This window comes from Coturnix japonica, chromosome 1 (genome assembly GCF_001577835.2).
Source record: "Coturnix japonica isolate 7356 chromosome 1, Coturnix japonica 2.1, whole genome shotgun sequence".
Lineage (NCBI taxonomy): Eukaryota > Metazoa > Chordata > Aves > Galliformes > Phasianidae > Coturnix > Coturnix japonica.
Window position 1 is genome coordinate 107792957 of NC_029516.1, and position 23251 is coordinate 107816207.

The 23251-nt window shown below is 36.2% G+C and overlaps 1 protein-coding gene across 1 annotated transcript in view; it reads left to right on the forward strand.

Annotated features, from left to right (window-relative positions):
• Window positions 1-23251, forward strand: part of POLA1 (DNA polymerase alpha 1, catalytic subunit) — a 183025-nt gene that overhangs the window by 127459 nt on the left and 32315 nt on the right. Inside the window, 1 exon segment of the mRNA XM_015885864.2 lies at window positions 14224-14320. Within this exon segment, the coding sequence (XP_015741350.1) occupies window positions 14224-14320 (97 nt within the window).

Here is a 23251-nt window from a genome sequence, read left to right on the forward strand (position 1 = left end):
GCTAAGAGCAAAAGCTGGAGAATACTGTGCCAAAGTGAAGCTGTAAAGGGAGCTGGAGGCAGTTGAACAATGTGTTGTCAGTTGAGTATGTTTGGCCAATAGGCTGAGAATTGACCGGCAGACCTTAATGAAAGGTGCCACCTGGCTTTTAGTGGCCTTGCACCACCTGCAGCTCTTCTTCAGGTCGGCTCTATTCTAGACTCTGCCTCAGTGTTCTTCATTTAGAGAAAGGCTCACTGGCCTCTCTGTGCTTTTGGTGGATCTCTCATTCAGAAGCCAATATAGTAACAGCAAGTCCAGGCTGCACAGCAGTAGGAGATTTTCTGCATGCTGAAGATATTGGTGTAGGCCGCTTTGTTAAGAGGGCTAGATTGGTATTAGCCACTCCTGAAAGAAAATAAAGGCTAGTAGAGAAGAATTAATCTCTAATCATATGTCCTGTGGACTTGATTGTTACATGGGGGATTGTTTCACAATGACTGGGGGAATTAATTCACCACCATTTTGGATCTTTTGGTTTTTTTGATGGCACAGTTAATGGAATTTGCATTTTGAGCATAAGGATGTGAGTAAAGTTACAGAAGCTATTAAAGTAGCATTTGTTAAAACTGTGTTCTAGGAGTAGAATAGTAGTGATAACAGATATACCCAGTATCAGGCTAGTGCTTTTCACTTTTATTTTTATTTTGTGACCAAGTTATAAACAGCTTGTGCAGGTTGTGTCATGATACTTTGGGTGCTACGTGAAACCTTCAGCATTACTTGGCCTGTAGAATGTATTATATCTGATACTGGACAAAACTGAAATATTCATGTTCTTTCTCATAAACCTTAAACTTCCCTTGAGTCTTTGTACAATCTGGCAACTGCTACGTCAGTTTTTTTTGGTAACTGGTCAAGATACTTTGGTAAAATGCTTTTCTGCGCTGTGTATTATTTCATATTGAACATCAAAGTCTGCTTCTGTTTTTCATGAGCTAGATGGATTGACAGTTGTTAAACTTCTTGCTTGAAAAGGCATATATGCATTTGGTTACTCTGCCTTCATGATCTAGATGATTTGTGGAATGTCATGTTTCTGAATACCTACATAGCAGAAGCAGTTAAGACTACTTTTTTGTACTTCCACATGGATGAGAAAATGCTGCCATTTTGTCAGATTTTTATTTTATTGTTCACTGATGCTCTAATACCCCTGGTTAGATTTTTACATGGGTGATTTTGTTAAGTCAACTGAGAGGTTTCAGCTAGTGCATAATATAGAGGAATACTGCATGGTAAGGATGGGAAGGCTAGTGTGTTCTTGCTGAAGACCACTCAAAAATACTTGCCTAACAAAATAGTCTGTTGGCATGGATAAAGAGTTGTATAGGTTTTGGCTGAGTTCCTGGTGTCACAGAAGATTATCTAACTAATTGCTTCCAACAAGCCTTTAGCATCATCTCTCTCTATTCCCAGTCACAGGAAGAGGGATACTTCAAATAATGGAGTAGTTATGGCAAAAAAAAATAATTGTTTGCTATACTGTGGGAACAAAATTATGCATTATTGGCTGCAGAGATCTTTAAAATAAAAAAAACTCAGCCCATCTCCCAAACGTTTTCAAATAAATAAATAAATAGTTTGTGTTGCTCTCTTGTACTCATGTAAACCTTGAGAATTCATGGTTCTTGACTGAATATATCCAGTGCATTACATTACAGTAAATTATTGATGATCTGATGAAGATAATATAATCTTGAAGCCTTGCAAACAAATGATGTGTTAAAGATGACATGCTTTTCCACAAACAATTTCCATTGCAGACTTATGCAGTGATATGAAGATAAAATTGAGTGGATGTATACATTTGAATAAATCATAATGTTGTAAGGAAAAGGTAGTGAAGAAAAATGTGTCTTTTCAATAGTCTGGAAAAGTAAAGGAAATACTAAAATTTCACAGCTGGCTGCATTTGAGATAGTTGATGTGCGCCATGGACCTGCCCACTACTAGAATAGCCTCTTATTTGTGAGCAAAGGTTGCCATGCCAGTACCTTGCTGTGCAGAACTGGATTGAGGTTTTTTATTATATAAAAATTATGAAGGACTCTTGCGAGTATAAAACAATAATGTTGATTCTTGAAATTGTATTTTGGTGAAAATAAATTGTATTAGGTGCTCTTATGATCCTGTCTAGCTTATAAAGATGGCTGACTTATCAATACAACTTTTTTTGGACCAGAAACTTTTGTAAGCTACATTTTTCATGTTATTTTTTCCAAATATGTTTATGAAATCCTCTGAGATCAGCTGCTCTGAGCATCCATACACTAAAATGGAATGTCCTTTTCCTTGCTTGTTTATTCATTCCCTATAATTTGGGCACTGGGATTCTGTATGATACTTTAAAGGTTAAGGTCATTTTTTATCCAGCCTTACTTAGCATAAGATTACTTGATTGACATTTTTATAGTATGCATGTATGAACAGATTCCATAGTATGAGGGAAGGGCCTAATATGTGAGACACTTAAAAGGAAAAAAAGGAAAGAAAGAAAAGAAAGGGTGGTTTTAAAGTATTAGTACTACTCCCATGGGTTTTTTGTTGTTGTTTTTAAATAGAAATTGTTTCCAGATGCCATGGGAGCTAAAGTTAACAGAAGGTTAAGCATCTTGTTGCAGAGATCGAGGTGGATCACAAGTCCTCCCTGGTCTTGTCTAGCACTGAAAAACTATTTATTTTCTATTAGAGAATAGTACAGTGGGACAGTCTTTTTTTTCCGTCACTGTTGTGAGTGTATATGACCTTTCAGATTTTTTAACTTGGGTTCAGCGTTGGAGGTGGTATCTGGGGTTTCTGTTTTCTCCAGAAGAGAGAGAACTTACGACAGAATGTTCTTCACTATGAAAATTATGCCAGTGTTATTCTTACTTGCTTTGTAACTGCAGCACTTTCAGTCAAAATTAGATATCGCATGGGTTGTTACTACAGGTTGACAACTAATACCTTTTCTCAGCCAGTGATTTTTATTTAAACCAATGCCTCTTTCAGATTCAAGTAAAAACTATCACTTTTAGTGGGTTACCCATTACAGAAATCAGTTGCTATCAGATGCTGTTTGTCACTAGTTCCATACAGTGTGTAAACATTAATGTAACCCTTTGAAGACAATTGTTGAAGGATATCTGTATTCTTAAAAATACAATCAGTATAAACTTTTTTAAAGCCACTATTCAAACAAACAGTTTTCATTTAATGGGGATGCCTTTCATGGAAGTATCCTTTCTTCATTTGTTTTACATAGAATTTATTTCTTGGGCTTCATCTACATGTCTGTAGTAGGATAACTAACAATGGAAAGACCTGACGATAACCTGATAGTTTCATTTCTGTGATGATAACTTTACTAGTAATGGTCAACTTGAACTCCTTGCACTTGTGAGGAGAAAATAATGCAAATAATAAGTAGGGTAACTGGAAAAATGGCAGTTTACTGTTCTGCTCCAAGCCCACCCCATACCAACTGACCAGTTGATGATTTCCAGAGGTGTGATTATTGCACACAGAGAGTCATTAACATAAATTAACTACACATGGGAAATTCTACTGATCATATTATGAGGGTCTAGTTACAGTAAAATGTAGTCATGTGCATTTATGTTTTTCTTTTCTTTGATTAGACTGTATCACATGGGAAGCATCTATGGAAAATAATGTAGTCCCTAATATCCATAGTAGAAACAGTAAAATATGACAATAAATGCAGTATGGGTTCTTCTTACTGTTGAGCTACAGAGCTCACAGCTATACAATTAATTCCAGTTCAGTTGTGTGCTTTGGAGTGTCCCATGAAAATGGTTAGATTATTTATGTCATTCACATTGTTACTATTAGAATACTTAACTGGTATGTTTACTTTTTCGTATGTTACCAAGTTTCTTCAGTAGCCGAGACAAACAATTTTTGAAGTGTTTGTGCATCTACAGAACAACCTTTCCAGACTGTTACACTGTTATGTATTGATTGATTGATTGATTTTTAACTTTATTCATCTCACTTCTTGAATAAGAATTCACTGTTTGTGCGAATCGTGTGGGGATTTAACACACTCTTTTACTCCTGGCATGTGCACGTGCACATTGAGATGAGTTGGCCTCACCAGTCAGACCTGTTAACAGAATCAAAGCCTGAAGGGTTGATTGTTTGCCTGCTCTGAGGTGAACTAATTTTTTTCTGTCTGTGGATAATCTCATGGTTGGGATCTGTCTTTCTGCTTGTGCTTGTGAACTGAAGAATGCAGGACACAATCTGTTTTTTCAAGGCACTTGACAAAATAGACATCAGCAGCAATCCATTTTAGATGTGCATCTGGTTAAAAAAGGATAATTAAGAACAATATTAGATTGACAGATGATACCAGAGATGTTTTTAGAGAAGATATCATTAAAAATAAGTGCATCAAAGTTAAAAGTATACGTTGATGCCCATGGCACTTTCAGTGCTGAGGGATCTTCTCTGAGTTGTGAAGAAGATTGAAGGTAACTTTTTGCCCAGACGGAGGTGTAGGAAAGCATATGGGAATAAATTCTGCATAGTATTGAGTACCAGCAGAAGAAGCACATAGCAGCGTAACAAACTGCTGGTGTTATGTATGGTAACTAAATTGCTAGTGTTGGTTTCAGTCCTTGGTCAACAGACAAAGTTGTTTTAAATCCTTTTTACACAGCTGTTCTTAGCACTTACATCAGTGCTACCCACAGAAAAAGATACTTTATCCTGCATGACATGACATTTCTTTGGCATTAGAGAGCTATTCTACTGTAGTACGTGAAAGCTGCTTCAGAGATCTGAGATGAAGATGTGTGTTGATAAAAGTGATATACACTGAGACACATAGATCCTAGTAGAACCTTTTGGGGCCAGCTGATCTGGTCAAAACGGATAAAGATCTTAATTAACAGAGGAGACACCTGTGCACATCTTGGCTTCAGAATAAGTTAAACAAGTTAAATGAACTATATTGAAAGTCTGTTTGCCATTCTGTCTGAAGCAATAATCTTGTAGAGTCTTTCAGAATTATCAGGATTTGCTTGCATAAGTTGTTGGCACCATAGAGATGGGGACTTCAGTCAATTTCTGATAATTCCGATCTAATAGCAAAGTATTTCATGGTGTGTAATGAATTTTGATACTCGTATAGGTATTCATACCAGCCTAGTTTCCTTATTTTTTTAACTTTTAATAAAAATCATGATCAGTGAGAAAGGGTATAGTCCACAAGTCCTTTAGAATTTACTGGAATGCTAAATTTGCTTTGGACAAAGTAGTGTCCTCTGCAGCAGACATTTTCATTGCTTCAGTTTATCAGAGCAGGTGAGCTCAAAGAGTAGTTCATTAAAAGCTGAGAAAATCATCAACTGGTCATATATTCATATGAATCACCATATTCATATGAATCATATATTCATATGTTGAATCATCAACAATTTATATCAACTGATATAAAACACTGAGGAGTGTTGGGAGGAAAAGCAGCTTTTCAAACTTTTTAACCCCCTGACTAAAAGCTGGAATTGTGGGAATGAGAGCTGAGGGGCTCCCTGAGTTTTGAGAAACAGAAATATGGTCATGCAAAGCAGTATTCTCAGTTCCTTCTCTGCAAATCATTCTTTTGTTTTTATTTTCACTTGCATGCTTTTACATCTAAAACATATTTAGATAAGCTTATTTGCTTGTGTATCTAGCCTATTTATAGTGTTGCTTATTTACTAATAAAACAGTTTCTAAATGCTGTACTTGTGTTTTTTGAATGATAATGAAGATTCAGCTAGAAAAAGAACATTTCACAAATATTAGTAAATTATTGTAGAGGAAAGTAGTGCAACGTAACCCATTTCTTAACAAAATCTTAATTTAAATAAATGAGTATAAGCCAGTTTGCTTACAAGGATTATGTTTTCTGTCATTGTTATAGTCTTCCCCTCACATAAAGTATATAAAGTGTTTCATCTTAGGGAAAAAACAAACACTATTTCAGAGTTTTGTATGGAAATAAATAAAATTGCTTGATAGGTCAAAGAAGTCTATTCAGTGATGAGAGTTCTTGTGTGTGTGGTAATTTCCTCTGTGTTTTGAGTAAGTAATATTAGTTAACTGCTGAGTGCTCCTCATTCAATGAGTAGATCAGCCAGTTCTCTAGAACAAGACACAGCTCTGGATCTATACTAGGTTTTTCTGTAATACTTGAGATAGATTGGGAATGCTTTCCGTGGTACTTCTGTTTCTGCAGCAGGGGACAGTTTTGCTTTACAGAGGTGCTTTGCAATTTAATGTGGTTTCACGGAGCCTTTTCTACAAACTGCTTTTTAATGTCCATTCCAGATTGTCAAGGATCATGTAATTCCAGAAATCCAGAAATTAATGACTTTGTATGTGATTGCTTTAGTCTTAAAAAAAAACAACAAAACAAACAAAAAACATCGGCATGGATTTTGTGTTGTTTTGTCCTGTATACCAAGGAGAGGATGTGTTTTAAGAGTGTATTTGCTTGCTTCTTATTTTAAACAGCAAATTGAGTAGGCAAATACTCTTTGATCAAAAGCTCCTAAAAAAAAACACACCAAAAATGGATAATCTGGGGGATCAGCTTCTCTGGAGTAACATTCAGTGCATCCTTTGTGGATGCAGTTGTGTGCTTTTGACTGTGCATGCTACTGGAAGAGTCCCGTTCCAGAGTAACGTGTCTCTTTCATCAGCTGTCCAGTAAAACTCATGTTGGTATTTGATGTTACAAACTTCAAGTCTTAACCTTGCTGCTGTAGATGATAGCTTAAAGGATATTTTGTACAATCACCATCTGAAAGCATAGGATGAATTTTTGTGCTACAGACTGGTTAATCTGCAAATCCTTTGGTTATGCAATACTACTACTTCCAGAAGGAGAACACAAATACTCTACAGCCTCTCTACATCTATGAGCTGTATTAGATTACACTCTTAATTTTTTTCAAGGTTTCTTTCTTCTTACTTGGAATGCAAAGTTTTTATTTGGATAAAACCAAATCTTCTATTTCTAACTAGAAACGTAAGATTACAGATGTTTGTATGTATATGACACTGACTGTCCTAGGTCCTCTTTGTATTATATGAGCTACCCATAAACTCCCAAGATAAAACAATTATGGTGTTTATTGCGTAGGTTCAGCAGATGAGTTGCATCTTGAGGCTGATGGTATTCTGCAAACCTATTATGTAAGGGTTCTTATGTGTTCAAAGTCTGTTGGGTCAGAGCTTAGGACCTGGAAAGTTCAGTTGTAAAAATCATGGAAAGATTGAGGTGGGAAAGAAGCTTTTGCAATCAGCCATCCACCTGACTTACCAAGTCCAGTCACCAAGCTATACTTTAAATACCTCTGGTTGGAGCCATGTTGCCTGTATGAATGATCTTGGCACATCAGCTGTGCCTTCAGTGTTGTAGGTAGTGAGTTGTCGCAGCCCCAAACTGACTCAGCAAATGTTAAAAACCAAATAATGTGGAAAGCAACAGTTAAATACTTGAGCTTACTGGTTAGGTCTGTTTCCTTTAGAATAGAGCAACTGACCAAAGATGCCACCTTGATTACTTTGGAAAATCACCACCTCATGTGATCTTATTTATCAATCCATTAAACATTCTGTGTGAAAACCAGCTATTTTTCATTATCCACTGTAAGATCTATTTCTGCACTTCCTGGAATTTGTAACAATACATAATTGTCTGAAGATTCGGTAAGCAAAAACTAGTCATAAGCATCTCGATGCTGAAATTTCAGATTATAGAATACATCAGAATTAAATCTGTATGTGGTGTGTGTTTGAGCCTAATCATTTTCTATTATTCAAGACTTCTGTTCTTATGTCTGGGTCTCATTGGGCTGCTCAGATGAGCTTAGATAAGGGATACAGGGCAAAACCCAAGCCCCTTAAAGCAGGAGAACATATTGTCTTCCTTTGTCAGCAGCAGCTTATTTGGCTTGTTCACATCTACTGCAGTGTGGTTTGCTATTTTGCCTTGTTCCAGCTGTTGTCCATGCAGGAAGGTCATTAAATTTGGTGGTAGGTTGGTTTTCTGCCAGATTGGGTAAGAAGTAATTTTCTGCTGGATTCATGAATTGAATTTGATTTGCCACATACTCAGTTGAGATCAGGGGTAGAGGATAGGGTTGGATACCTATCAAGATCAGAAATTTTTAGTTGAGCACAGGTGACGCTCAGTGCTTTTGTTCAAAAAACATCCTATCTCTTTGGAAAAGGATCAGTGCTTTTTTTGTGTCTTTGCTTACACTGTCAGCTTTAAGAAGAGGTAATCTACCACCACTAGTTTTCCAACAGATTCATCTCTGCAGGTAAGTACTGTCTAGACAGCTGTCACTTGCTCTGCATTTTGTGTGTCTGTTCCATTGGCCTTCCTCTCTGAGTCTGAGTTATTGTCTTATGAATCCTCAGCAGAGCAGTTCTGGCTTAGGACTCTCCAGTTTCAGGTAACTCATTCAGCTTTTATTATGGCCAAAAATTAAAAAATAAAAATAACTATTAAATTTCTTCCCTTTTCTGTTTTTCTGACTTGTAAATCTTATTAAAAGGCAGCTATATTCAGATATTGTGAATGAAACAGAATTGTGGAATGGCTTTTGTTAGAAGGGACCTCGAGGATCATGAATCTCTGCCCACTGCCTCAGGCAGGGCCACTAATGACCATATCTAATACTAGACCAGGCTGCCCAGGACCCCATCCAACCTGGCCCCAAACACCTCCAGGAATGGATGGGGCATCCACAGCCACTCTGGACAGCCTATTCCAGCACCTCACCACTCTAATAGTAAAGAACTTCTCCCTGATATCCAACCTAAATCTTCCCTCCTTCAGCTTAAACCCACTTCCTCTTGTCCTGCCACTGTCTGCCCTATCTACTGAATGAAAACAGTCGGACATAATAATCTTAAGAATCATGCTTGGAGGTATTCTGTTTACCCCATTATTCAGTCTGGTGTCCCTTGTCAGCAGGAGTTTAAATCTTCGTTCACCCAGCTCCTCACTCATTTTACTCTTATGATGGAATTTCAATCCAGAGTTTTTGTAATGCTGATTTTGTCATCTGTAACATTCTGATTAATTACTAAGCAGTACTTAAACCACCACAATTTCTTGTCATTTCAGTTACTTAAAGGGGAAAAAATAAATCTGGTAATATCCAAGAATATTCAGTCTTTAGTTGTGCTTTTTTTTTTTTCCTGTTGACCTCCATACTTCCTGGGCTGTTTTCTAAAGGAGCATTTACCTTCAGAGACTGGTGGTAACTAGCGGCTGCATCAGCTTGGTGTGTCACAGCTGGCCTGTTTCTACAAGAGAATACACAGGGTGTGTAAAACATGGTCTTATGCTTCGGTTTATTGCCATGAAATCACTGTGGCATGGATAGCGTTTGGATGCATAAATCCACAGTGCTGAGCTGTGCTCTCTTTTTGAGAATAGAAATTGCTGCACATAAGAGAGATGATGGAAAATGTGTACAGTCTATACAATCTTCCAGTAGTAGATTGAGACCAGTGGCACTTCCCCGAAAAAATAAATTACCCAAAATTTGCAGCACATTCATATTCAATTTCATCACAGCAGATGCTCATTAGTATGTTGTTATTAATTGGTATTCACTTTAGGTTTTGTTTAAAATGAAGATAATAATTAGGTTTTAATTACTGCATCTTTCTAAGGGGGAGGGGAGGAAATGCCTCTCAAGGCACTGAAGTATTTCCTGTATGCTTCTCTCCACTACATGTGAGCCTCAGAAGTCTCTGAAATGCGATTTTCTGCCAAGAGTTTTCTATTTCTTTCTGCTTCTTTCCTATTTTTTAAGTATTAAGAACTATCCCTAAGTGGTTTGTTTGGACATAGCGAATCGTATCATAATAGCGAGAGCCACAGCTCTTTCTAATCAAATTACCAAAAAGACTTTGCAAAAGTAACTCTCTCAAGCAGCTGATTAATGAAGTGGTGCCACTGTTTTGTATTATGATTAATTGAAGTAATACAAATAAATTCTGTAGCCTGTGGAAATTATCTCCTGTGCAAAGCAATCTACTAGAGTTAGCAAACTAGAATGAGAGATGTTTTTTTGTTTCTTGTTGCCTTCATCTTCCTTAAAAGCCTTTGATGGCACAACTGAAAACAGCGGTTAATGGGAGTACAAAGTCACAACAGCTCAGAGAGGGCCTGCAGAAGTGAGAGTGAAGTTTTCTAGAATTACACTGCATTTGGGTAAGCAAAACATCAGAACTAGAACTGTAAGTGTGGTCTTCTGCATCTTAGCTGTTGTGAATTTTTATCAGCTTCTTTTTGGGGTTGTTTTTGTCCTTTTTATTTCCTTGGACCTTTCTTAGCTGGATTCTCTAGATAACTGCCTTTAGTTACTGAAGAGACTTTGAAAGATGGTGTGTTGGCTGTTTGGGCTCCTGTGTTACTAGAATGGAGGAGAATTAGGCACCTCACTTTTGAAGGTCTTTGGGATGGAATCTCAAGCACTGAGGGAGAGGCCTTCTAAGTTCAACACCTATATACAGCTGCCAGCAACATTCCTACCACAAGAGAAGTGCTAGTAAGAGACAGAGCATGTTAACTTCTCATACACTGACTTTAGGGGAGGAAGAATGCTCACCAGTGATGAGATCCATCTTGTTCCCTTCCTTTCAGAGAGTCAAATAAGCTTTGTTATTAAGAAGTTGAAGTGAGGGTGGGCAGTGTAAGTTTTCCGACACTGTACAAAATTAAGCAAACCAAGCTTGATCTTCTGCTCTTGCCAGGAGGGCTCTACATCCCCTGTTCTCTTATTACATTTATGAAATTAGGGAGTTTAGGCCATTCACTGCTTGAAGTTTGGCCTTGAGAGAAAAGTGATGTGGCCTTGCTCTGGAGCTGAATTCTTAGGAGCCTGTGAGACAGAAGATGAGACAGATCAACCTTTCAGTTCAGTGTTTTGTTCAAACATCACCAACTGATGATTAGCAATACTAAGCTATTCATAAGCTATCAAGACAGAGTGGATTCAGATGTGTAGAGACAGCTGACCAGCAATACAAATACATTGTGGCCTCCTTTCCTGATGAATGCTCTAGTGAACATTTGCTGGTGTATGTTTCAGCTGAGCAAGATTTTTCTTTTTTTACGGCTGAGCATTTGGTACCCTATTATTGTCTTTATTCATGGGAAAATTTGTTTTGCTGATGTTTCTAATGTTCTGATTCTGTTAAGACACATGGGGTGTCAATCACATGCATGATAATCCGTGTGATCTCAAATTCTTCCTGGGAGGGCAGGTTAGGGATTTGCAGTTGTCCTTCTGATTTTGCAATCAGAGCAGACCCAGATTTCTTTAGATGATTACTTGTTGGCCAAGCACAATGATTTTTATTCTTTTTCCCACATGTTATTTTTCTAATACAAATGTAATCTTTCTGTCATGGGAATGAATAATGGTGATTGCAAACTACATGACTTTGGTTCCTGTATCTGCTTATCGCTGTTTTAAATACCATAAAAAAGAAAGAAAAAAAAAAAAAAGTTGTTTGGTTGCTTTTTGGTACGGAGCGTTCTTTCCATGAATGGAAGCTGTCAAAGAGGCAGAGTTACATCCTAAAATCAGTTCCTAATGAAATCAAGAAATGAAACATTACAGATCAAATAAGAACTTCAAAATAAGGTTTTATTTTCTTGTACTCACCATTCAGTCTTTTATGGAAAGAAAGAATACATAAATGATATAAAATTTGAGAAAATCGTGTGGTAACTTAAGGGCTGTCAAGTTTTCTTTGCACAAAAATATACTATTAAGTGTCAAGTTGGGTTTGAAGTTTTAGCATTACTTTTTTCTTCAATTATACAGGTCATCAGGAATTAAATACACAAGCTGACAATAGAAGTAATTTCTAATGCTCTTTTAAATTTAAGTCACCTGTTCTTTGGTTTCATAAGTATACCATAATATTCATCGTCTCATAAAAAATAAACCTTGTGCTTTTAGATAACTAATTTCAAAAGGGAAGGGAGTATTTGCACATTATCAATTAAAAAGTAATTTAAAAAAAAGTTAAAATAAGAAATTGTTTATATATGTATGTATGTCTGTGTGTATAAATTATTGCATACCGATTTTTGTATTTTCTTTATCCATTTAAGCAGTGACTTTCAATTAGCCTGCCTACTAATATCAGGTCACTAAACTCTATAGCTGATGCTTTATTCTTTCGTGTGGGTTGTCATTCGTTTGCTTCAGTTGGCTGGCAAAGGTTGTTGTATATCCATTACCAGCAACACAGCACTTTGCATTTCTGAATTGACAAGCAGCTATATTGACCTAGCGCTTATTATGGGTCAACAGCTGCGTTAACCGACGGAAGGACTGAGGGGCAATTAAAATGAATTGGCAAAAATATATCTTCCTAATTTACTCCAATTTGTTATTTATGCTAACATTGTATGGCTTCTATGGTGACACTAAACAGAATGGACCCAATAATGGCAATTAACATAAAAATATAATGGCTAATCAAATTGACAGCAACTGTTTCTCATCATCTCGACACACAATACATTATCAAAACAAACTATTATGAAGGAGGTAATTTCAGTGTTCTATTCAACCTGCTTCATGTGTGCAGTCAGGGAGATGTGTACCAGCAATTACAGCTGAATCTAAAAAACTAAACAAATAACTTAATCGCTGTCGTCCTCCTTTTTTCTTCTTCAGGAAGCAGTAATCAGGATTTACTAAAAATAACTGGTGTATAATAGTATAATGATGATGCATATCGTAGAATAGCTAATAAGGAATAAAATAAGCTTCTGTGTGTCTTTTTTTAAAATAGGTTTACATGAAGTGGAAAAAAGTGTAACGTTAAAATATATAAAGAAATAACAAAGCAGTATTAATGGTTGTCAAATGTCTCAACATTGCTTAGTAGTTACAGATACTTTATAACCTGTCAGTAGAAGTGTAAAATAAGCTGAATTTAGTAACAAAAGTTGGCATGATTGGGTAGAAAATTAAAAAGCTAAGTGAAAGCAGAATTCCAATAAACGGAAATAGTTTACCAGTTGCTGTTCCTCTGTGCTTTCAGCCTCATATTCCATGTGGTACGCTGAATGTCAACTTAATATTGGTCTAACGTGTGGTGGTTTGGTGTTTGCTGATTTTGTGGTTCACCAAGAAAGTCTTCAAGAATTCATGTCTGTATAAATATTGAATGTATATGGAATGTACAAATGGTACTTCCATGTTTGATGCAGTTTTAGTTATTTCATTCTTAAAGACTTTTGTGTTCAAACCATTGTTGGTCAATATTTAAACAACAGTATCTTAAATAGCAGGGAGTGGAATGAGGTTTTGCTAAATGAGAGTTCAAGAAAAATAAATTTAAAGGGCCTGGTTGTAGTGTGGGTAAGGTAGATCTCATGTCTGGTTGAGCAATCTCCTAATGCACAGAACAGCAGCAGTGACATGAATGCATACAGACGTACTGTTGAAGTACAGCAATAACACAGAGACTTGACATCACTGACATTCTGAGCATTTAATTGAATATGATATTCCACCTGTACACACTTGCAGATTTTTGAACTAAAGGTGTGATTATTAACATGCAGTAGTCCTCCACAGATGTGTAGAGCAAGGTGGTGACATAGCTACAAAGGTGTATATGCACCTGCTCTTATTTGAATTTTTCACCATTTATGTAACTACAGCTGTGTGTGTGAATGGAGAGGGGAGGGAATACAGCCAAACACCTGTATTCATCAAAAATATACATTGATGCTTTTCCTTTTTTTGAGATTGTTGTGTTGTACAATGTACTAAAACAATAATGTTACTTTGTGCCATCTTTCTTATAACTTTTATTTTGGTCCCAAAGTGTCATACTGGTATGTGTGTCTGTGAGAATAGGTAAATGTGATTTGTGTGTTTATAAGAATGGATAAGTCTAGTATGATTTGTATTAATGATTTCAATTGTGAGAAAAGAGCATACAGAGATGTAGTATAAATATTTTTTTTTGTAATAGTAGTGTTATAGTAAAATAGCGTTATAGTAATACATGAGCAGAATATATCTTTTAGAAAGGTACAGAAGGAATCACCTCTTGATAACAGAGAGAAAAATAGGAGACACACTTATCACTGGGGTTTGTAATTGCTACCTTTTTATTTTGCAGTATTCTGATAAGGCCCTGTACACTCAGCTGTGCTTTTACCGGTACATTTTTGATGTGGAGTATGCAATGGATAAAGTGATTACTGAAGAGGATAAAGGTAAGTTTAAATTATTAATTAATTAAACGTAACTCAAAAGCAGCTCACATTCTTGAACCTACAGCACTATCCATTTGTACTCTCCAAACCTGAACTACTAGGCTGTAACTTAGAAGAGAAAACAGAAGAAAGCAGGGAATTGTTTGTAAGAGAAATGTGTTATCTGTGAATAACAGGTTCAAGATTAGATGTCTCTGTTGTTTTGGAGCAATTAGATTTTTTCCAAAGTGCTTTGCCTGGAAGTTATGCCATTAGAGAAATCTCTTTGCATGTAGTTTGAAGGATATGTCAACTTCAGCGAATAGATTAATTAAAACTATACAGTTTCTAAAAGAAGCCAATTAAGATATATTGAGGTATTACATAAGAGGCCGGGGACGAAAATGATGGCTCAAGAAAGCAGCAATGTTAATTGCCTTCAAAGCTGTGCTAAGTACAAAATTTGTGCTGATGTTTGGAAGACTTTTTTTCCTCTTGTCATCTTTCAGTAACCGTAGTATTATTTGTGAGCTAAGACATCTCTAAGCTATAATGGAGCTATGCGTTTTGTGTGGCTAAGTGATTCTCAAGCTGACGGAAGAGCATCTCTGATGGTGGGCTAATGCGTGGCTGATGTGGAATTCTGAACAAAGCTGCTTTGAGCCCACCTATAAGGTGTACTATTAACAGAGAGCACTTCCACTGTGCTTTTGGTGATGCTGATTAAGAAAAAGTACTACCTCTGTAGTCAGCTTTTCTGATTGCTGTTCTGCTGTAGAAATCTTTCCCCTTCACTGCATCACCAGCTATGTTTCTGGGTAATAGAAGGACACTAAATAAAGTCATTCTTTCTAAATGTAATTTTGATGAGCTTTATATGAAAAGCAGAACAGCTCTAATGTCTTAGCTAAATAAAATGCTCAGTTAAGCAAATTGTCTGATTCTGGCCTGTTTCTTCTTTTAGAGGTTCCCATTTCCTTTCTTACAGAATCACAGAATTGTAGGGGTTGGAAGGGACCCCTAGAGACCATTGAGTCCAACCCCCTGCCAAAGCAGGTTCCCTACACCTTAATGCCACTTAAGACGAGGCCACTCTGTGGGATCATCTCAGTCTAATACAACTTTGTAGATGTACTGAAGGAATGTTAAGTAATTGTAGATTCTACTAGATGAAACTCAATAAATTGGTGTCCATCTACCTAATATCAGGATGTAAGTGTAGATGCATCTTTAAGGGTGATCCTCTCCATCCCCTGCTAGAGCAGACTGTCATGTCTTACTTGTAGGTGATTCTGCACCTTTCACTGTTGTTTAGAATGTGTTTTAGACACTCATCCTGTGATTCCTGACAATTCACTATAATTTTCCCATTCTGACTTGTTCAACTTGTGTTTGTCCATTTACTGAGTATTTCCCCTCCCTGAAGTTCTATGCTATGGTTTTAGAAACTGTGGTAGCATCTCTGTTCTGTTTTAAATTAATACACTTCTAGATTCAATTAGTAAGAACAGCCCTCTGCTGCATGGTCCTCCTTCCTAGTCTTTTAGTCTTTTCTATGATGGATTTATCTTTCAGTGTGAGGAACTAGAATTTACCCAGTGTTCTGGATGGTTTCTGCTCAGTGTCTTGTACAGTGCATCTGTATATTTGGTGGGAGTACATCTACTGATGTTTTCCTGTATAGCTCATAGTTCATAGCTGCGTTGTATCTTTAACTTGTACTTACCTGATGAAAGAAATCTTGAGATCTGAGATTTTTTTCCTTCTGTCACTTCTGAATCAGATGTTCATGTCTGAGGTTTATGGCTTTTTTGCTTCTTTGTTTTGTCTTTAGTTCTCTTGGCTTTGTTCATATTGGGCTCCTTAATCTCATTTATAAATTGAAACTTCAAGTTTACTGAAACATAATATGATGTCTTCTGCAGTCGCATAGTTTCTCACTGTCTGCTTTAATCAGAAAATGTTCCCCAGACCCTCACAGCTAGTTGGAGGAAGTTAAATAAAATTAGTACCTAGAGAAATTCTAAGGAAATTTTAGAGCTCTGCTATGACTTCTGTTTTCTTGGATGGTTCACTTTTTCAGCACTGTGTATTTTTGTAGTTTTCTTACTGAGATTAATTTTTTTGGTATAATCTTACTCATTAATCCAGTGGTTTCAGGCCTGGTACCACAGCAAGTGTTAAGGCCAGATTAATTAGATCTATTTTGTCTGCCTTTGAAAATTGTTTCTCTTCAAACAGGCAAACTAAACAAACAAATACAATATGCAATTATGTCCTGTTTTTTCAGATATCTTTTGGGAGGAAAACATCTTTCTAATAGTCTAAAAATACATGCATAATTTGAGAATAATTACCTGTAGCTTTTTGGGTCACCTTATTTTATAGGTACCAGTGTTCTATTTTCTCTTAACGGATGGAACTGATTTACTTTATTTTATTGAAATAAGTTGATTTAGTCAACTCTCGGTATGAACACAGAGCTTATGTTTATTTCCCCTTAGAATAGTAAATAAATAAATAAATAAATCTGTTCCATATTTTGCAAGCCATTCGTGTTCAGCATCACTTATTAAAGACGGTGGATTCTATGAGCTTTATTTTTCCTCTTTACTATGTATGTAACTGAATCACTTATTTACTGTTGTTCTTATTTTGGTTTGGGGATATTTATTTATTTATTTATTTATTTGCCTTTTTAAAATTATTTTGGAGGAGGTTATTTTTAAAACTAAATCACGTGGACTCCTGAGTTTTCACAGACTACTTCTTTGTTCTGTAGCTTTTGCTTATTCTTGCTTCAAGGTTGTTATTCATCTTAGAATGTTCTTCTGAAAAAATATTTTAGTTGCCAGAGACTCAGGATATAACTGTTGAAAGGAAATTTGAAGGAATTCGTGCTTTCTCTCCATTCACAACCCTGAGATTCTTCTGTATCACTCACATTTTCTGTATTTTCTTCTTCAAAATAGAGAACTGTAATTGCAGAACAGGTTTCTGTTTATTCTGCTATTTATATTGAAGGTCTGTGTTATTTATTGAAATGGAATCTAAAATAATAATTGTGAAGTCAGTGGGAGTTCAAAAGTCATCCAGCCTGCTCCCTTTCCCTGCAAGAGGATCAATACTATTGTCTGTCTAGCCTGCATTGCGAAGGTAGGATAAATTTTAAAAAGCAAAAAACAATAAACAAAGCAAACAAAGACAAACTCAAACCAATGCTTAGGTATTGCAGTTACTACAACATCATAGATTTTTCAACCAGTTTCTTCTTCTCTATCTAATATAGAGACCTTTTCTGTATATTTAAGGTGAATGTTTCCCTAAGCTTGTCCTGTGTCTGATGGATAATAGGTGTTATTTTACTTTGAGAGTTTTGCGTATTTAAAGCCTGTATGGTATCTTCTGTATCACTTTCAACAACAATCCTGAATTTATTCACATAATCACAGGATTGTAGGAGTTGGAAGGGACCTATAGAAATCTAGTCCAACCTTTTGTGTACTTGAACATGTACTTGTACATGATGGTTTTCATGGAACTAGCTGTTGGAATCTGCTTGTAATCGTTAGAGCTCATTTCCGAGTAACTGGGTTTTAGGAAAAAAATGATGTTATATGTATTGCTTTATGTTTATCAAAGTGAAATTAATTTCCCATTTCGTTATCTGATTGTTGAGTCTCATAAGATCTGTTGAGCATTCATTACCACGGACTCTAGCGTAGTGTAGTGTTACAAGCAAATTGGTATGTTTACTACCCACATCACTTTCCCGGGTCACTTATGCATGGCTGTGGAACTCCAGTGGTTACCGTTTTCCATCACGAGTATTAACCACTTAGACTCAAGCTCTGTTTCCTCCTATCTTTAGCTGGTCATTTATCTATTCCCTCTTAAGCCATACCTGTTTTTTCTTCTTAAAAGGTTTAGGTAGTGAGATAGTATCAATCAATGGACAATATTAATAGCATCATCTTGACTCCGTGCTTGTTCAATGCTTTATGATATTCTTAATAGGTTTGTGAGATGGGCCTATCAACCTATGTTGATTCTTCCCTAGTACATTGTATTTATTCAGTTGCCTACTAATGCTCTTTTTATCATTTCTGCTCATTTGCACAGTACAGATTGTCCATCATGTCATTCACATTTCCTGGGATTGCCTTTAATATCATGGAAGATCATTTCAAAAGCCAAACTGAAGTTAGCATGTAACCTCCACTAGATATCTATTCTGGGTCCTGTTACCTAAGGAAATTACAGTGGCTGACATGATTAAATTCTTCCCAGCCCTTCTTGTCTATTAGTGTACTTCTTGTCATCGCCATGTTTACAGCTAGGTTTTGGTCCATCTTTTCCCTGTAAGAATTAAAAATAAGCTGTTTGGTTTACACAGCATTTTACTATTACAGAGACCGGTGAAGTTAGCTGCCAGTTACAACATCCAGGAATATCTGGATTATACAATTATTAGTTATTAGTACCATTATTAATTGTCGCATTTATTCTCCAAGCAATTGTTTCCGTTCATCTGAAAGTTTAGGGTCATTCATGATGAAGATACAGTTTAATATGTTAACATTGTGAAAGGTGGATGAGGTTCTAAGCTTTCATACTACACAAGTGTAACTCTAAAATTCCTTTGCGGTCTTTTTAAATTAAGAGACTGTTGCACAGTCAATGTCAGGTCAAAACCAATTTAATTTTCAATATCACTGTGCCAAAACCACTAATTTACAGCTGCCAGTAATAGTGTCAGGTCTGTTTGCTCTGATTTAATTTTTTAATCAGGAAAGGAAAATTGCTCCATTGTGACTAGTAAAGTACTCAAAATGTTTTCAGCTCTTCCTTGCAGTCAGAGGTTTTCAAAGCTGGGTTGTGGCTTTAACAGATGTTGCTGCTTAGGCAAACAGTCAGAACAGCCAGAAGCAGTAGGAGTAGCAAAGTAGTAACATCCTCTGTTCGCTGGGGTGGAAAAAGGATAAGGAAACCAGCAGTGATTTAAGCATGATGTTTAAATCCAGGAGTATGCTCTTTTAGTATGCTTTAAATTCAGAAATGGAAACCAATGTATTTTAATGGCTGTGTCATCAGAAAATCAAAATAAAGTGTAGTAAGCTTTATATCGTTATCCCATTCAAATATTGGTATTGTTAAATATTCAAAGATATTACTGTTTTCACTTTGCTTCTACAGTAAAATGAAAACCTTTAAAAATGAAGAGAAAAGGAGCCCACATAAAGTCAGTGAAACTACTGTGCCTCACACAGATGTCTCTAGTTAGCTCCCCCTCCTAGCATAAATTAAATCTTCATAGAAGACTTTGGGTAGGGATGCTGCAGGTCCTTTATTCACAATGACTGCAAAATCATTCAAAAATTGTGTATTAATATAACTGAGGTTGTTCATGATGCTTTTTTTGAAGAGAAACAGGATCCTGATCATAGGATTTTTCTTTTTCATGCTGGAAAATGGAACTGAAAGCCACCACTTCTCCACCATCCCAGTTCTAAGAGACATAAGGTCACAAGTGATGTTTGTAGTGCATGTAAGTGTTTCAGGGGTAGAAACTGCAGAGATGCTGCAGCATATTCTTTCACGGAATGTTTTCAACCACTGAGCCTCTGATCATTGGATTCCAGAAAGTTTGGACATACCAGGTTATTAGATAGGTAGAAGAATGTGAGGTAGGGAGATGGCCTGAGAAAGGGTGATTAAGTGTTCCTGTTTGTTGGGGAGACCTGCGTCTTCAAAGATGTCAGTTTGTGAAAGTGGAATGCAATTGTTGTGATCGAATTCTTATGGACTATGATTTTGTAAATCCAAAGGCATATTCAGAGGATGCTTTTGCACTTTATCACAGCTATCTATCTGTATGTTCCTTGCTTCATCCTCGCATACAAATACCAGAAGCATCTAAATTACTTTATGGAGGAATAAGATGCTGTTAGGGGGAAAAAAAATGACTCTCTTCTATGCTGTATGTCCTAGACGCTAAATAAATAAATAAGTAAGTAAATAAAACGCACACACAAAAAAGCCCCAGCTGTGAATATTTGTGTGAATCCTATAATTTCAACATGGGATGTTCTCATCTTGATGCGCTAAGGAGGAGGTCAAACTGAATTTTTAATTGAAGAATAATTGTAAATCTTTCAAAGAAGACAGATTGCAATTGAGATGTTGTCAGAGCGATGTGTAGTTTAGTGTATGTACTCCTGTCAGCTGGTGATGATGGTGAGGTTGAGGGAGACTGAATGAATGGGCCTGAGCAAGATGTTCCCTCTCTGCAGTAGTGTTAGTTCAGTTAGATGAAGGGAGGACATAATGTGTGAGAGAGCTGGAAGGACTATATGTATGAGAAACTGAGGCAATGAAATGAAGACTTCTGGTATTGAAACCACTAGGCATTTATCTGTAGGCAAAAAGACTATGAAAAAGTTGCATAAGGAAATGTAGTTGATTGTGTGTGCTTTCCAAGGGGGAATAAAGAGAAATCATGTAAATAACCTTTGTGCATATATATGTGTGCAATTGCTGAAATGTGGCATAACTTTTTTGAGGGAGTGCAGCTCAACAAACAAAGCATTCTGTTGCATCTCATCTCTAGATGCTATTGCCAAGTGTTCAGTGCTCTATGGCGATCTTCACATCCAAAAAAATACTGCTGTGCACATTTGTTTTAAGGTACTTTGTCTGCCAATCATATTGCTTAGAAGAGATAGCAAAGTACTGATTTTCAAGGATTTAAGAGCTTTTGGTAGCTCTTGTTCATTTTTCCTTCATGTGTTGTTCTGTAGAGAAAGATTTTGGGACTTGAAAAAAAAAATTCACTTTCTTGTGTGTTTTTGAGTCTCGCTAACTTTTATCCAAGTAAAGAAATATTCACTGGATGATTTTGACCCTTTTGATATAGTGGATGGGCAGTTAGCTGATCTTTATAATCCTAAGTTATCCTTCCATAGCAGTCACACTTTTTTCATGACCGACTCGACATTTTAATGTCTTGTGCACAACCGTTTTCTTCTGTTCTGTTTCTGCTTTTGGGGTCTTTTTGTTTAACCTGTGAAATCTAAGTAAACCCCATTATGCTCACTGTACATCTCTATAACCCTTTCTCTGAACGCTAAGCTTAATGGGCTGTGACACCTCTCTGGGAGTTACAAATTCTTGTGAATTATTTTCACTGCTTGTGAATGAAATAAATAGAAATAACGAGTTACAACAGCTGTGATATGTCAGCGGTGTGGGAACTGTGTGGCATGACAGGACTACATTTGCTGTGGCTCATACCTCCAATAAAGTAATTTTGATTAATGAAGACTATTTTTCTTCTGCACATTGTGCTCAGTGTTCCAGGTGGAACGAAGTGGTTGACTTGACAAACTGACTCCTCGTGAACTGGCATGGTTATCTGACTCCTTCACGTACATACCCTGCTGCTACTGATTGTGGGAAAAATATCTTCTGATTTGCCTTTCAGGTTTTATTCCTTACTTAACAAGTTGGCATATATCTTATGTACTTAGAGCCTAGGTTATTTTATCTGATAAAGTCTGGTTGCTTTATCGGGTCTGTCATGTTTTGAAACAGAAAATAATCTTTAAAGCCATTTTTTCTTTATAGTTTGTTTTTCATCCACAACTTCGATTGTTCTAATAGAGAACTTTGTCTTTCTGATTTCATCTGTGTTAGTAAAGTTTGGGGTTTCATTGGACATGACTTCTTTTAGTGACTACTGCTTCTCACAGCTGTAAGCTCCTTTCTCTAGTGAAAAGTGCAAGATGAGCATCTTTCTCCTTTTATAAGTCCCTTAGATTTGATGGATCTGGTAGTGTAATTTAAAAAAAATCCTGTATTTTATATACCAGAATTCTGACATTGATGCTAATTTAAAAATATATATATATTGTGGTAGAAATTGGTAGAAATAAACGCAAACAATTTAACTCTGTATAATCTACTCGGTATATGTGCACCTAAACATCAGAAGGGTAATATAAATGTGAGGTCTTAAAGAGATTTAAAAAAAGGTACAATTATCTGTATGATTTTTAAGTTGCATAAGAAATGTATTTTAGAACTTGCCAGTGATGGCTTATAATCACTTTGATATTTTGAGGAAAATGGTAGCTTTAAACAGATGATACAGAATTTATTTTTAAAAATGTATTGTGCTTATACAGTTGATGGCTTTTATTTCCATAATGTTTTTTACTACATAATTATACATCTTAATTACGTAATTACCGTCATAATTATTATGTAATTACATGTAGTTCCACTAATTACAAAATCAGGAAGTGTAATTATCTACTAAAAACTTTCTGAAATCTTATTTGTTCACTAGAGATTATTTAAAAGACCAGTGACCTACTGAAGATGGTGTATGGTGTAACGCATCACACCAGCTCTCCTTTTACCTTTCCTCATGACCAGTATAGCATAAGAGCATTGTGGAAGGACTTCTATATCTTTAATTATTATTTCCCTTAAAACTAGTTCTGAGGCATTGCCTATATTGCACAGGGATTCGGAGCCTCTGTGATCTTGTCATTGATATGTTTTGTCTTTTAGTTGGAAAGATTCTGTAGCTGGAGTTAGAGAAAGTTGTGTGCTTTCAGTAATCACCTTCATAACTTAATTCTCTGTAGTGCATTGAGATATCTGGGTCAGGGATCTGGTGTCAGCTATGAACATGATCGGAAAAATTCTGGTTATGTCCATGTGTAGGTAGAGCAAAACCTTGATTTCCCTGAAGACATGGAGAACGCAGATGGTTTCTCATGGACCAAAAATTTCTTTCATTGAATAAAATGGCTCTCTTAAAAATTATTTTTTCTGTTTATATGTAGATATACACATACATATATGTTTGTGTGCTCATTTATTACTCACTATTGCACATACTGAATTTATGAATTTGTTTAATGGTTCAGTGTGTAACAAACT